Genomic DNA, 14340 nt, shown 5'->3' with positions numbered 1-14340 from the left:
ACTTGGAATACTCGACTTGGAAATTTATATGAGTGAGAGTCTCTTATAAACACTGAAACTGTGATTTTAGAACTACTTTTAATGGGACCCGTTTGTCTTGTGATCTTCACGGTATAGCTACAGCCCCCCCGGAGCTGACACAGACACAGGAAATGTTAAGACACATAAACTTCCGTTAGAAACTTTATTGTTTGTATTTAGTGCAGTTAACATGAATTTGTCATGACAGAATCCATAACACAGTGGTTTGTGTGACTTAAACACAAACTTTAACACAGAATGGTTAATGAACACAGACGGTGCAATCTGGAGGAATGTTTTTTTTTCTTCAAAATAAAAGCACTAATAAATTAAAAATATATATATACAAGATTGGTCGATATCATTAAAATTAAATAACATGCATGGGCTTCCTGGTGTATGAATCATGTTAAATTGTCCTCAGCCTCCTCTCAGACGTAAAGTCAACTCGATGGTGCTGTGGTTTCTGACGTTGTAGTCCTCCAGTTTGCCACCCTGCATCTCCCGGCCTTGGTGAATGAGCCTCTGCTGGCTCGCTGGCACCCCCTCTCTTTTCTCGACTCTGTTCTTGAAGTTGCTCACAGTCTCGTCGAGCCTGATGTCGTAGGTGCTCGTTTGTCCCTTTTCATTTCTGAGGAACACCTGGGTCGGAGGAGGCTCGGTGACCAGCAGGGACACCTGGGAGCCGTGCTGTAAGCCGTAGTAGCTGATGGGTTTGGAGTCGTCGTTGAGAGGGGTCTTCTGGCCGTTTATGAAAACCAGCCTCTGCCTCTGGGGGTCGACTCCCAGCATGCTCTGGATTTTTATTTTCAGAGAGCCAACCGTGTCCTGTGGGTTCACCCTCACGGTGTGGGACCCACCCACCATAGTGATAGTTATATCCATGTTGGCTAGTCTGAAAGAATACAAAAATAGTTCCTTATAATACAAACGCTCAGGAAATAAAAGACTTTTCAGTTATTTCTCACAGGCTTGCTCAGTTTCCTACCTTGCGATGGCTTATTGAGGCAAAACAAACTTCTCCGGAAACTTGAAGTCTTCAGTCGTGCTCAGGTAAACAATGACGCTCACACAACAGCTGAGCGGAAAGCTTCAGCTGAGCTCTTTATATACTCTCCCGCTCAGCTGATCAGCGTCCGCCCACTCACTTAAGATTCGTTTTCCATCTAACAGGCTTTATAAACTGTTATAAGTTTCGGTTTCTATTCTCCAGTGCTGACTAATGGCTTACAGCATTACAGGTGTATTGATCAACACACCCCGTGACGCGTTTATGAACATATAACCTAACAGGTTTATCAGCCAGGTAGGGGAAACACCGCTGGAAAACATCCACTGATACAAATCACAGGGAAAAGCTGCTCTCTTTTTAGCTACCTGTACTTTTTTGGGAGTGTGGATTGTATGGAATCAAAACAGAAAGGAAAATAAGCCATTATGCACTGATTAATATTGTTACAATAGATAGAGATCATCGTGTAAATCATAAATCAGGTGTGATAGAAGAAATACTTTAAATAAAGTAAAACACCTGGAGGCAAACTCCTGTTCTAGATGAGAATCAAAGTACTTGACGCATTAAAATGTCTCATGTGACTGTTATATACACTCACTCTCCGATTTATTGGGTACCCCTTGTTAGTTCCTGGCTGTACCCCTTTTGGCTTCAGAGCTGCCTTTGTAGTTCTTTGTAGCACAGACTCAAGGTTTTGGAAACACGCCGCAGAAATTTATAGTTAATGCAGTTTTGCTGGATGATTGCCTCAATGAGTAGTTGAAAAGGCATACCTAATTAAATGGCCAGTGAGAGTATGTATATTGCTCTTTCAAAAGCAGGGGTATCAAACATGTGGCCAAAGGGTCAGGACCACCCAGCAGGTGGTTCAGTTTGGTCCACTGAATGGCTTTGCATACAGGTTATTATACATTAGGTTCACTGGTGTGGCCCAGATGAGAGGAAACTGGGCTTTATGTGGCCCATGAGCCAAATTATATTTAACACTAATGACCTAGAATAAAAATCATGACAGCTTTAATCACAGGGAGAAGAAACACACAACAGTTTCTAAACAGTTACAAAAAAGTTTGAATACATGCAAATCTTAATATGTAAAGTATTTAGAACTTCCCAGTAAATGTACTGGAATTAAGAATTAATTACACACAAAACAAAAATATTCAACTACAAGAATCTCAAACTGTACTTAAGCACAGTTCATTTTATTCACTGCAGATCAAAATAATGTACTACCTTTGACCTCAGTGTCCTCATAGAGGCTGTAAATAAACCGTCCACTCACTATTTCCATAAAACGATACTGAAACTAAACAAAACATGGGCGGCAAATGAAAGTGAGAAACACAACTTGTACAAGTTTTTTTATTTTCCTGTTGCAGAAAAAATGTGAAAACACACACATCACACCGTGTTTATGACTGTAGCTATGAAGGCAAGCTGGCCTCAACTTCATACACATCAAAACTCTGAGTTTTTCAGCATGGCAGTCCTCTCCTCCCCCTTAGGTAGAGGAATATTTCCTGTGGTAAGAAAACAAGCAATAGTTAAAGAACCCTGCAGGTACACAATGAATAACATAACATATTGGGTAATTTTATTAATTTCTCTACTCATTAATCCAGTCATACCATTTTTAAATCAACACTAATTGACAGAACCACAAGAAATTTGGGTTTTTATTACCTGGTGGTGCCACAAAATATTCTTCAACTGTGCTTTTTGAGAGCTGAAGCAGTTTTTCAGCACAGTCACCCTCCATCACAGCATCCTCCCTCAGGTACAAAACCCTGATTGTGCAGGGATAAAACCCAATCTTTAATCAGCATTGAAGCTAATACGTGCAAGTGAACACAGCCATTAATTTATTGACAGGTGCATACCTGACATCAACCCCAGCCATACCTGTCCTCCAAAACTGAATCCATCGGTTCAACCCCTGTTGTGTCAACGACATGAAGCTGGTCTGCAAACCGTATGGCTTTTTCCAAACAGGCCAGTCCCTGTTTGGTGCGAAAATCCACCAAAGCCAGTCGCTCCAGTTTGTCCACCAGGTCAGCAGGAATATGGGCAGGCTGTTAGATAAATGGTGTATTGCTTAGAAATGTATGGGTGACAGCTTACTTCAACCATCACTAAACTATGCCCAGTACTCTACATAATCATTGAATAAAGTCCTCAATCATTTATTCTCAGCCAACTTTATAATGACCAAATTTTTTTCATCAAGTTATTTTCCTCTTTGAAGAGTTTAGCTGTCTGTCACTGCTACACAGCTTTATCATATCCAAGCTAATTTTGTATGACATTGTTTTGATGTCATACAAAACCCTAAAGCCTCATGGCAACAAATAACTCACTGGAAAAAAAAAATTGTGGGATCTGCCCACTATCAACTAAACTGACATTAGGAAGGTGTTCAATGGCCAGTAATGGCCTAAAGATGAATGACTGAAATCTGTCAGCTAAATATCTAACATCTACTGTGGATTTCCAGACATTCAGTCATGACTGTACTATGCTGTGCTGTGCTGTGTTAAGGGGATTACCGGAGGAAGCTGTTCCTCTGGTACTGGTTCCCATGTTGCCACCTTTGGTATCTGTAGAAGAGACAACCTGGTAACAAGATTGAGCCACTGTTCAATAGAAGATGCTGCTATATTGGATATAGTGAGGGTAGCAAAAACTAAGTATATTTACTCAAATTCTGTAGTAAAGTAGTTTCTGAGATAACTGTACTTTATACCCCCACTTTCAGGGGTAAATGTTACATTTTTAATATTTATGTTGACATCTCTAGTTATTAGTTACTTTTAGTATGAAAAGGCAAGGCAGACCCTGTGACCCTCCTCATATGAAGACACTACATTTAGAATTTTCTGTGTGTAAATGAGAGGGAGACAGGTGTACCAGTGAAGCTGCAAGAAGCAGAGGTAGTGAAGGTAGATGTGTTTAAACACCTGGGGTCAACCAAAACAACGGACAGTGCACAAGTGGCAGGTGAAGAAGAGAGTGCAGGCCGGGTGAAGTGGGTGGAGACGAGTGTCAGGGGTAATTTGTGACAGGACAGCAGCAAGAGTGAAAGGGAAGCTGCTGTGATGTATGGTTTGTAGACGTTGGCACTGACAAAAAGTCAGGAGCTCAAGCTGGAGGTAGCAGAGTAGATGATGTTACGATTATGTTTGGACCAGGATGGGCAGGATTAGAAATGAGAACAGCTGAGGTTGAGCAGTTTGGAGACCAAGTCAGAGATGCAATTCTGAGATGGTTTGGACATGTACAGAGAAGAGATAGTGGATAAACTGGACACAGGACACAAAGGGTAAGACTACAGAGAAGGTTCACATATACACCGAAAGAGAACATACAGAGGTTTGGTGTGATAGAGGAGGATGCGAAGGATAAGGTGAGATGGAGGGAGATGAACTGCCTAAAGGGAGCAGCAGAAAGAAGAAGACAGTTCATTTTGATTAGTGGTGTTTTATACTTTGTCAAGCAATGTGGACTTTATTGTGTTATACTACAAAATATGCTCATTATCCCCATGTGAGGGGATAAAATACAAACAAACTGTAACTAACAACTTTCTGGTCCAACAGGAATTTTAGTTTATAGTTATCAGGTCCAACTAATCCCAAATAGCTAGGAGAAATTAAAATCACATCGCAAAGAAAAGATCTCTGGATCTAAAGAGCTTAAAATACTGTGCAACTTTCAAACTTTGTGACCTCTGACCTCTCATATTGACTGCGCCACCAAACAGCGGTAGCTTTCCTGCAGACTTCGCACATAAATGTTGAAATTATCAGATATATCGTCAAAAACCACGCTTAAGTTTTAATCGGCATGTCTCAATTAGAGGGGCTAACCCAGAGCCCTTCTCTAACACTTCACTTCAGCCACGTTTTAATGCTAATGCGTTGCACTTAATCAGGACTTTTACTTGTGACACATGTACTGTACCTTCTGGTTAAGTGGTTCAGAGCTGAGCAGACGCGTTGTATTTGCGCTGTGGCTCTGCGGCCAGCTGATTCTCTTGCTGTTTAGGATTGTTATTGAGTATCCATCATTGGGTAGCAGGCTAAATAACATCCGAGGGATTTTTACCGACACGCCACGGAATGTACGCGAAGCAGCGAGGCTAAACACGGACATTTTCAACACAGCTAGCTGCCAGTCAGCTATGTCTAAGATGTAGTAGAAAAATTAAGCATTTCACTTCTAGTCTACTTTCACTAGGAAGGTAAGCTCCAGGATAACCTAGCTTCACATGCTATAGCTAGCCAAGGACCTGCTGTAGCTAGCAGGAAAAACGAGAGGAAGCGAGAGTTTGAAATCTGAACGTACTTCCTTGTTGGCACCGCCACACTTATTTTCTTTAGTTTATAAAGGAATGAGGGTTTTAAGCCTGTTACACGTATAACACAGCTTAATAGATGCAAGGCTTAAATTATAACAATTTTAAAATACGAAAACGTATTAGACCTCAGTATAATTTTGAGTTAGCTTGCGACAGCCGTGTGTCTTCGCATCGAGCGCCCGGATAGCTCAGTCGGTAGAGCATCAGACTTTTAATCTGAGGGTCCAGGGTTCAAGTCCCTGTTCGGGCGTCAGTTTTTGTTTCCAGTTTTCAAAGTACTCAAAATACATAACGACCCTGCTGGCATAATAGCGGCGGTCTTTATCCTGTAAGGGGGCAAACGCGCTGAGAAGCTCGCTTTAAAAAATGAATGCAATGAAGCTGATTTCCACTAAGGTGTAATTCTTGACTTTAAAATCTGTATAGAGTCTCTTGACAAAATAAGTCACAATTTAGTCACCACCACAAATGTCACACCCTCAGGAAAAAAAGAGCTCTTTCATTTGTAAAAACTTTCATGTGAAGTGAAAGTACACTTTCTTTCATTTTTAAGGGTTTTAGTATCAGGGAGTAATGAAAACTTAATTGAATCCTTAATAAGTTCTAAAGTTATCTAAGTCACAAGATGACATATTACACACTGATTCATTATTAGCCAATCAAATGCAAATCGGAAAGTGTGAGCACCTCTGTAAAAGAAGAAGCTTTGGCAGTTTGGAGCATTTAAGTGTGTTAACATAATACCAAGCAGCAAATGTTGATCTGGGAAATCAGTTAAATCAGTCTGGGAAGGGTTATAAAGCAGTTTGAAGTCAGTCATTCTATAGTGAGAAAGTTGTTGTCTTCACCAAGAGTCATCGTCCCAGCAAATTCAATGCAACTGTGCAATGTAACAAAAGGACTGAACATCTATCACTTGTTTGGAGGAGTTGAAGAAACCTCCAGAAGTCTTCTGGGTGCATTTAGTTTTTATTTTATTAAGTCCTGATACATAAAACAATTTAAGGGGTAATTTCTTTTTCACATGACTTCCCGAATCTTGATTTTTGTTTTCTTACTAATGAACAGAGCCCTGTTGGTATTTCTGCCTAATCAGCCCCCTTCACTTTGATTATATTTAGTAAAATGCACATTACAATTATGGAAAAATAATGATTCCATTTTATTTTTTATTATTAGAACATATACCATTTAATATATTGTATATATGACCTAAGTATAGAATTTGATTGTTTTACAATACACATTTAGAACTGGCCACAAAATAAAAATATCCGATTTACAAACAAAGCAGCATCTGAAAGAAAGAAATGGATGAATGAATAAATAAATACTTTGGCATAAATGTTACAATAAATTAAAACAGGCTTTCTGACAGCATTTAGCATTCACAAAGAAACACCAAGATTAAATGCAGCTCATCCCACCACACCCTTGAAACAACACTTGAAAGTTTTAGGCTTTAAATGATGAGTATACGTCTGTCGAATCTGCCAAAAAACAAAAAAATGCACTTTTAAAAATCTGCCATACGGTAACTTTCATTCTCAGCTCTCTGCTTAAACCATCCTCACACTGAATAATCATATGATCTCCGCTTTTCAGCTAAAATTAACATTTAAAACAGGCACCGGACAATACAGGACAACACAAGGAAAAAAAAATCAAGATGAGTAATCACAATTTAAAAGTTCACACTTGGTTCACTGGATAATGAAAAAAAAAAGAAGTTAATCAATCCAAGCTTGTTTCTTTACACGAATCTCCGCTAAGACATCAATTGGTAACATAAATGTCAGATTATGATTTTACAAGATAATTTATTTCCAATAATTCAAACACGTTTTCTTCTCCCGGTACACCACAGTTAACACACATAACAAATAAAGACATACTATTTGGCAGACGAGGCAGTTCAAGAACACTGGAAACACCGTTGGCTAAACCAATAACGTGGTGTTAAAAGCTGAATTATCCTGAACACTGTGTGTGAAACGTAACTGGACTGGGTTACATTTTGGGCTCCAAGCCAGTGTCCTGAATCAGTCTGTAAAAATTACTTTTGCTTTAGGGTGTAAAGCATATTAAAAGTCTGCAGACATTCTTTCCTTCGTTAGAATAAGAGGATAACTGTATCTCTTTAATAGCTCTATCTTGTAGACGAAAAATAATCAATATAAACTATTATCACAATGTATTTTTCCCATAAATATAGTCTCTGGTTGAATTCAGTTCTGCTTTTTGGTTTGAAGTGTGCAGCTAAAACCATCTTTATCTGAAAATATTAAGTGCACTCGGACTAAAGTTGACACTTGAGGGATTTCTGAGAAAAAAAAAAAATATTTGGAAATTAAACAGCTTTACATTTGTTTTCACTTCAACGTACTGACAAATGTTAAGCGTAATATTCTCACACACCTGCTGACAACACAAACAACATCGAATAACATATAAGGATATAGTCAGTAAGGCTCATAGCAGCAAAATGATTGTAAAGGCTTCATGTATGTGTGAGAGCGTGCGTTCTTCTCTTGTGCTGCTACAGCCGGTCACACTTTGCTCGGAAGGAAAAGAAGACAAACAGCACAATCACTTGTTCTCTATCAGCATCTGCACCTTGCACACAAGATCTCTGGCCAGGGTCAAAATCTGCTTGATGTTGTGACGCTCCGCCATTTCTGAAAGGCACAAACAAACAACAGCTTGAACATTTTTACCCGTGCAAGATTGCACAGATCGTCTCTGTAACTGTCCGTATCCGTGATATTGTAACTTTTTGAAAACATGCTCAGAAAACTGTTTACACAGACTTTACACTCGCAGTCATCCATAACACACTCTGCATTTCATGCTCTAATTAAAAGTTTTTGTGGACATGACATTGTAAGTTCATGCTGGCAAGCAAATAATATCTCTGACTCATTTACATAATTGTATTCAGCTGCTCATAATTCAGTCTAAAGCGATTTGTACCTGAAAATGAGCCTCACTCCTCCTTAACCCTGGCTATATATATATTTTTTAAATTAAATTTTCACCTGAAAATATGTCAGCAACACCTACAAAACTACGAGGGCACGATGCCAGCCTTGCTCTCTGTGGATAAGACAAATCTGTGGGAGCGTTTTGAAATACAATATGAATCTTTAGTGAGCCAGAGTAGGAGTTGTAAATTATTTACTGTCAGTAAATAATGTTTTAAACCTCAAGAGGGAGCAATCCAGTCTCAAGATTCACTGTTTTAGCTGCAGAAGTTTATATTGAGCAGTGTTGCTCTGTTGTGGGACTTACTGCCCTTGCATGAATGTACATGGACAGTCTGAGGGCAGTGAAAGCCCAGCAGGCACAGAACAGAGCAGGCATCAAGGACAAAGCACTGATTAAGTCAAACATAATATGTAAAAGACAATCTCAGGTAGAGGAGGGCTGCAACAGTAACTGTAGGCAGTGTGCAACAATCTCAATAACAGTGCATATATTTGATTTGCCATTTGAATGTGTAAAAGGAGATATCAGCTGTGGCATCAGTTGATGTGTGCTGGCACTGGAATCAGCTGCTGTCACTGGGATTTTGGGCTGAGTGTAAGTTCATCGCCTGCCTGAATGTCCTGCTCCACAGAAATGGAGCAAAAACATGCTACAGCTATTTTAGTCAAAGCAGCAATCTGAGGCTCATTCACTGAATATCACGCTTGGCAACCCTCGAAAAATGATGCGTGGTTTCAAATACTGCCTGGTCCTGATACAGGGACCTGGAGGGGTGAAAAGGTTGAGTCTCACAAGAAACTCTCCTGTTAAAACATGAGCATGAGACAAACAGGTTTTTGAAAACTGGATGGGAGAGGCTGCAATATTACAACATCTAATCTATTGTATGAGTCAGACTGTTAAAATGGTGATCTCTATATTGTAGCTGCTTCTTCAGTGTCTTTAAGATACAGAGCTAAAATTAATCTGCTGTAGTATACAGGCTGAATAGTAATACAATAACAAATAGATTAACTTTAATAAGTAAAATATCAAACATAAGGGGCAGGGATAGCTCAGTAGGTAGAGTGGTAGCCCCATGATCGGAAGGTCGGGGGTTCGACTCCACTGAACGGCTACCCTGAGGTACCCCTGAGCAAGGTACCGTCCCTACACACTGCTCCCCGGGCGCTGCACTGGCGGCTGCCCACTGCTTCACTGGGTGAATGGGTTAAATGCAGAGGAACTATTTCCCTATGGGGACTAACACGCACACTTTTAAGGCTAGAGGGCCAGAATTGGCCCAGCAAAGACTTAAATTTGGTCGACTGGACAGTTCTGGAAAATGTGAAGGAAGGCATAAATTTTCTACTCCTTGATTTTCATGAAATGCAAGGTATGGCTATGGTACCAACTTGAAAATCCTACGATGCTTCGAGTTATTGAGTTCAGAGAGTTGGATGTCCAGACTGCAATGACTGCGTGCCCGACGGGCTGATGACAATAAAAACTTTATATTTCATAATTATAGGACAGGCTGGGAAATAAGCTACTGGAGGCTTTTCTGTAATTTTACACATTTATCATGTAGAAACACTAAATGTTGAAATTGGAGTTCTTTTTCATATATTAAGACATCTCAGGGATTAAATGTTTAATTTAATGTCTTTACACTGACAGAAATGGAAGTTTCACTGTCTGGAGGATAAAAAAAAAAAAATCTATCTGCAGTATTAGAACAAGGCAAAACAGAGTAATGTAATCAGAGTAGCATAATGTTAATATAAAACCTCATTAAACCAGATAGTTACTAGATTAATGTTGGTTTTGAAACTTGTTCTTGTTTTATTGTGCCAAATAGTCTTGCACAGTAATGTATATGTGAACTTCAGCTTCAAGGCTTTACCGTTGAAGAACTTAATGATGTCAGTGAAGTCCATGTTATTCTCCAGGATGATGTCCCTGTACACCTCCACCAGCGCCAGTGCAATGAAGAGGACAAAGTGACTGGAAGAGACATGCTTTGCTGCCCAGATGGTTTCCCAGACTGCAAACACGTCATCATAGACCAGCTCTGCAAGACAAAGCGCCCAAACAAAAGCTGAACTGCAGCGGCGTTCGGAGGTTTGGGTGGGAGGTGAGTTCGTGGAGCTTTCAGTGGATAGAGGAGACGATACAGATACAGCAAATACGATAATAGAAAGTACGGCTAAACTAGGGCAAACCCTCATTCTAAAGTACTGTGAATCGTAAATCCAGAACATTTAACGATCATTCATGCAAAATCTCCTCCAGCTGAATCTGCTGCTAACAAGCTGGCAGATTGTTTGGTATTTTATCCACAAGCAAGGCTTAAAGAGAGGAATCTTCTCTAATTGGTGCAAACTGTGTCAGGCTATGCTGTCACTTTACCTCGCTTGAAGTCTAGGAGAAACCAGCGGTAGCAGAAATAGAAGTGGGTGTAGTCTCCATTCTGGTGCATTAGCTCAAACAGCTCACAATCCAGGATCTATACCGAGAGACGGTCAAAGTAAATTAAATAATTATAAATAAAATTAAGACAGCAATTGTGTGAGAAAAACGGGAAGAAGAAATGGGGGTTTGTAGATGCTGTGTGACCTGGATTAGTGAGCGCATGTTTGCAAAGTGAGTGTCCATAGCTCCTCCGTGTGGAAAGTTTTGATTCATTCTCTTCATGAGTTCAGTGAAACAGCTGAAAGCCATGGCCTCTGACAGGACAGAGAGAGGAAGCAGGAGTGAAAAAATCGAGTGGGCAAACTCTTCTCTGCTGTTACATCAAATACTGTAAAAATACACCAAGTGTCAAAGAGGAGGGAAAATAAATAATGACTCAGTGTGTTGACTCACCATCATCCAGAATGACTAGAAGTGGAGCCAGCAGGTCGCACATTCCCTGCACGTAACCGATGTCAAGGTGCCTCCAGATATAGCTGTGAATATACAACCAAGAGAAGTGAACTTGACTCCACTTGGCTGCTTTTCTCTCTGAGCTGCACTAATGTCAACAGCTGTTTCCACACTCAAGTTGTAACATATAATAATCACCGTTTTTAGGACAACTACTCTGCAAAAGACTTGATCATATATTTTTCTCGGAAATTGGGGAAAAGGCGGAGATTTATTGAAATGTGGAAATACAGCATATGGAATAAAAACAGGGTTTGCACAGTTCTTACAAGCTCGCTGGACAGCATTATTCTTCAGCATAGCCTGAACTCTCTTAGGCAACCTGTGTTGTAATTTTTAAAGTAGTTTTCAGGAATAGTTCTCCAGGCTTCTTAGAAGACATTCAAGCTTTTCTTTGGATGTTTGCTGCCTTTTATTCTGTTTTCAGTATGCTCATATTCAGTATGCTTCGGATCACTGTCATGATGAAAAATGAAGCCACTGCAAATCAAATACTTTCCAGTTGGTATTTTTTTGGTGAATTACAAACTGATGGTACTTTTCTGTGATCATGATTCCATCAGTTTTTCATAATTTCATAATTCCAGCACCACTGGCCCAACTATGAAAAGCCCTTCTACCTTGTTTTACAGAAGGCTGTAGACACTCATTGTTCTACCTCTCTCCTGACCTCCTCTGCATGTATTGATTGATATTAGGTTAGTGTTAAGGATCTTAACGAGTAAAGAAAAAATAAAAAAAAAACATAGAAAAAACCCCCCAAAACACAAAAATATTTAACTGTTGCTCAAAAAAAAGTTCTGGCTTCTTTGGAGCAAAATATAAAGAAATGATGTGTGACTCAAGACTTTCGCACAGTACTGTATGTTCTTACTCCAAAACGTGTTATTCTTTGTAATTAGGGCTGCTAAAACTGTATATATATATATATATATATATTTTGTATAAGAAGGGCTTAGAAAGGTGTAGATGAGTGGCTCATCGTGAGTGAAGGCATAAAGAAAATAAAGACGTAATCTGCTGTTTAAGAAAACGTCTTTTTTGTGTGTTTTCTTATTTTCAACTAGTTACAAGAAAGAAAAAAAAAGTTAGGCATGTACAATAGAAGCAGACATAAAAACTAGAAAATGCAACTGGAGAGAGAAAGAATGTGTAGCCTGTTAGCTCAACTGGCTATAAAAACATTTCAGATCAAAGTCATTTCTGCTGCACTGTTGGATTTTCTTTCCTTGGGTTACATCTTAGTGTTGTGATCACTTGTATTCCTGGCTTCGTAGCGTTATTGTGTCGGAAAATTGACAAAGGAAGCTCTCAATTGAATCTGAGTGAGTCATTCAGCTCTTGAAAAAAAGAACTGCCCACTGCTTTGTCTTATTGGTGTTCATCTTTTCACGGTGTTTAAATATGATCACAGTTATATATATGACGTTTATAGAGCATTTATGTAGTTTATTTAAGCCTAAACAGAGACAAATCCTCCATTCTTCTTCTATATCTTTTTCACCGCAAGAGCTCTCTTCAGGAGTAAAATGCTTAACGAATGACATCACTTTTTTCAAGATTTTGTCAAATCTTAACAGCCAATAATGACGAGAAACTCACGTTTCCTTTCCATTTTCCTTTTATTACCCTTGAGTGTTGCTCTCGGTGTTTTACCTGCACATGATGTTGCGTAGTTTCTCCAGGTTGGCAGGAGTAAAGTACCAGTAGTTTCTATCACAGCGCTGGACGTCCTTTTCAATGCGGTGCAGATTCAGTGTATACAGGTCCAAAAGTTCTTGCTGAAATAGATGAAATGATACTTATGTTTAAAACATAGTTACGGTCATTTGAGTTTATTTAATGTAAATTAATTTCATATCATATTGTCATACAGAGAAAGGACTCCCAGTTGACACTTGAGAGGTCACTTGGTTCTTTGTGTTTTCAGATGCAGCCAGAGAGTCAAAGGGAGGGTAAAGGCTCTCCATCTCCGGCTCCGACAGGTTGGACTCTGTGCCCTCTGGACTGAGCTTTCTTTGTTCCTCCTTCTGCCTGAGCTCTACGTGAGGGGGCGAGTTCTCAGAGGAAGACGAGGTTTCACAATGTCCTTTCCTGCTCCAAGGCACCATGGAAACTTTGGCTTTGGGGATCTCCTCCATTTCTATGGCTGAGGGAGACTCATCTGACTCAGTCATGATGTGAGGCTCATCTTTCTGAGTGGCACTGTAGGCTTCTCTTGCTTTCACCACTCTGGTGTCTGCTGAGAGAGTGAGATTTTCCACTTCAGGAGCCCCGGGACCTTTGAATATTTTCTCTTTCCCTCCTGTCACTAAAACCTCTTTACTCGTCTTTGATTCGTCCACTTCCTCCATCTTTTCCACATTCGCTTCTTCGGGTTTCAATGCTTTTGCCGCTTCTAGTGTCTCTAAAGATTGGTTACCTTTAATGTTCCTATCGAGGCTTTTATCTTCAAGCTTTGTCCCCGCTGCTTTAACAGCTTGTGACTCCTCGATATTATCTTTCATTTCAGGCTTTAAACTCGTCTTTTTCGTGTCTATTTTATCACCTGTTTCTGCAGCATGTTTTGAAGTTTTGGTCACATCGGAGGCTTTCTCTTTCTCCACCCTTTTGTCCTTCACTTCACCTTGCACCTGGCCGTCCTTTTCCAATGACTGACCTTCGCTCTCTCCTCCTGCAGGCTTGACAGAGCTCTGTGATGCCTGAGGGACAGCTGCAGGTCTCGGGGTTGTATCTTGTGCAGCGCTGTCCTCTGTGCTGAAGGAGCCGTCCGACAGGCCAGAGGTGATGGAGAAGTTGCGAGAGGAAGGATGTCCAGAGTCAGGAGAGCTCGTCCCGTTCTGCAGAGCTCCGTTGGGCAGCTTAGGCACCTGTTTGGTTTCTCCATTCTTGGGCTCCATCTCAATCTGGTCCACCTCCTCTACAGACTCAAACACCTGAAAGAACAAGCCAAAGGGAAGCAGGCTACTCCAGGGGAAGGGTTGGGAGGATGTAAAGAACTAGCAGGAGAGAAGGTAGCAGTGAGGAGTTTTGGTTCAAAATGCTGAGA

The 14340-nt window shown here is 40.2% G+C and overlaps 3 protein-coding genes and 1 non-coding gene across 8 annotated transcripts in view; 1 reads left to right on the top strand and 3 right to left on the bottom strand.

Annotated features, from left to right (window-relative positions):
* Positions 1-170: 170 nt before the first annotated feature.
* On the bottom strand, positions 171-1163 carry LOC106676749 (polyubiquitin). The gene is made up of 2 exons (XM_014413982.3): positions 1010-1163; positions 171-916 (listed from the first exon to the last, which is right to left on the bottom strand). The coding sequence occupies exon 2, from the start codon at positions 904-906 to the stop codon at positions 442-444; it is 465 nt and encodes a 154-aa protein (XP_014269468.3). The 5' UTR covers positions 907-916; positions 1010-1163; the 3' UTR covers positions 171-441.
* A 1222-nt stretch (positions 1164-2385) lies between these two features.
* gatc (glutamyl-tRNA amidotransferase subunit C) lies at positions 2386-5498 on the bottom strand. 2 transcript variants are annotated; one of them, XM_004544559.6, is made up of 5 exons: positions 5000-5476; positions 3586-3636; positions 2942-3111; positions 2723-2826; positions 2386-2559 (listed from the first exon to the last, which is right to left on the bottom strand). In XM_004544559.6, the coding sequence occupies exons 1-5, from the start codon at positions 5189-5191 to the stop codon at positions 2498-2500; spliced, it is 579 nt and encodes a 192-aa protein (XP_004544616.1). In that variant the 5' UTR covers positions 5192-5476; the 3' UTR covers positions 2386-2497. The 2 variants fall into 2 exon arrangements, with proteins under 2 accessions (XP_004544616.1, XP_004544617.1); XM_004544560.6 differs by lacking the exon at positions 3586-3636 and having other exon boundaries at positions 5000-5498.
* Positions 5499-5573: 75 nt separating this feature from the next.
* trnak-uuu (transfer RNA lysine (anticodon UUU)) lies at positions 5574-5646 on the top strand. Its single transcript has one exon. It is a non-coding gene; the product is annotated as a tRNA-Lys (tRNA).
* Positions 5647-6357: 711 nt separating this feature from the next.
* sgsm1a (small G protein signaling modulator 1a) overlaps positions 6358-14340 on the bottom strand; it is a 37109-nt gene continuing 29126 nt past the window's right edge. For 2 of the 4 annotated variants that reach the window (XM_004544555.5, XM_004544557.5), the window contains 7 exons: positions 13166-14290; positions 12948-13072; positions 11232-11314; positions 10983-11092; positions 10776-10872; positions 10270-10437; positions 6358-8074 (listed from right to left, as the gene is read on the bottom strand). In XM_004544555.5, the coding sequence (XP_004544612.3) occupies positions 7986-8074; positions 10270-10437; positions 10776-10872; positions 10983-11092; positions 11232-11314; positions 12948-13072; positions 13166-14290 (1797 nt within the window). In that variant the 3' untranslated portion in view covers positions 6358-7985. The remainder of the gene's footprint in view (positions 8075-10269; positions 10438-10775; positions 10873-10982; positions 11093-11231; positions 11315-12947; positions 13073-13165; positions 14291-14340) is intronic. The other 2 variants (XM_004544556.5, XM_076890841.1) reach the window with 1 other exon arrangement.

This window comes from Maylandia zebra, linkage group LG12 (assembly GCF_041146795.1).
Source record: "Maylandia zebra isolate NMK-2024a linkage group LG12, Mzebra_GT3a, whole genome shotgun sequence".
NCBI lineage: Eukaryota > Metazoa > Chordata > Actinopteri > Cichliformes > Cichlidae > Maylandia > Maylandia zebra.
The sequence above is the reverse complement of the archived record's forward strand: the minus strand, read 5'-3'. Positions and strand labels throughout refer to the sequence as shown.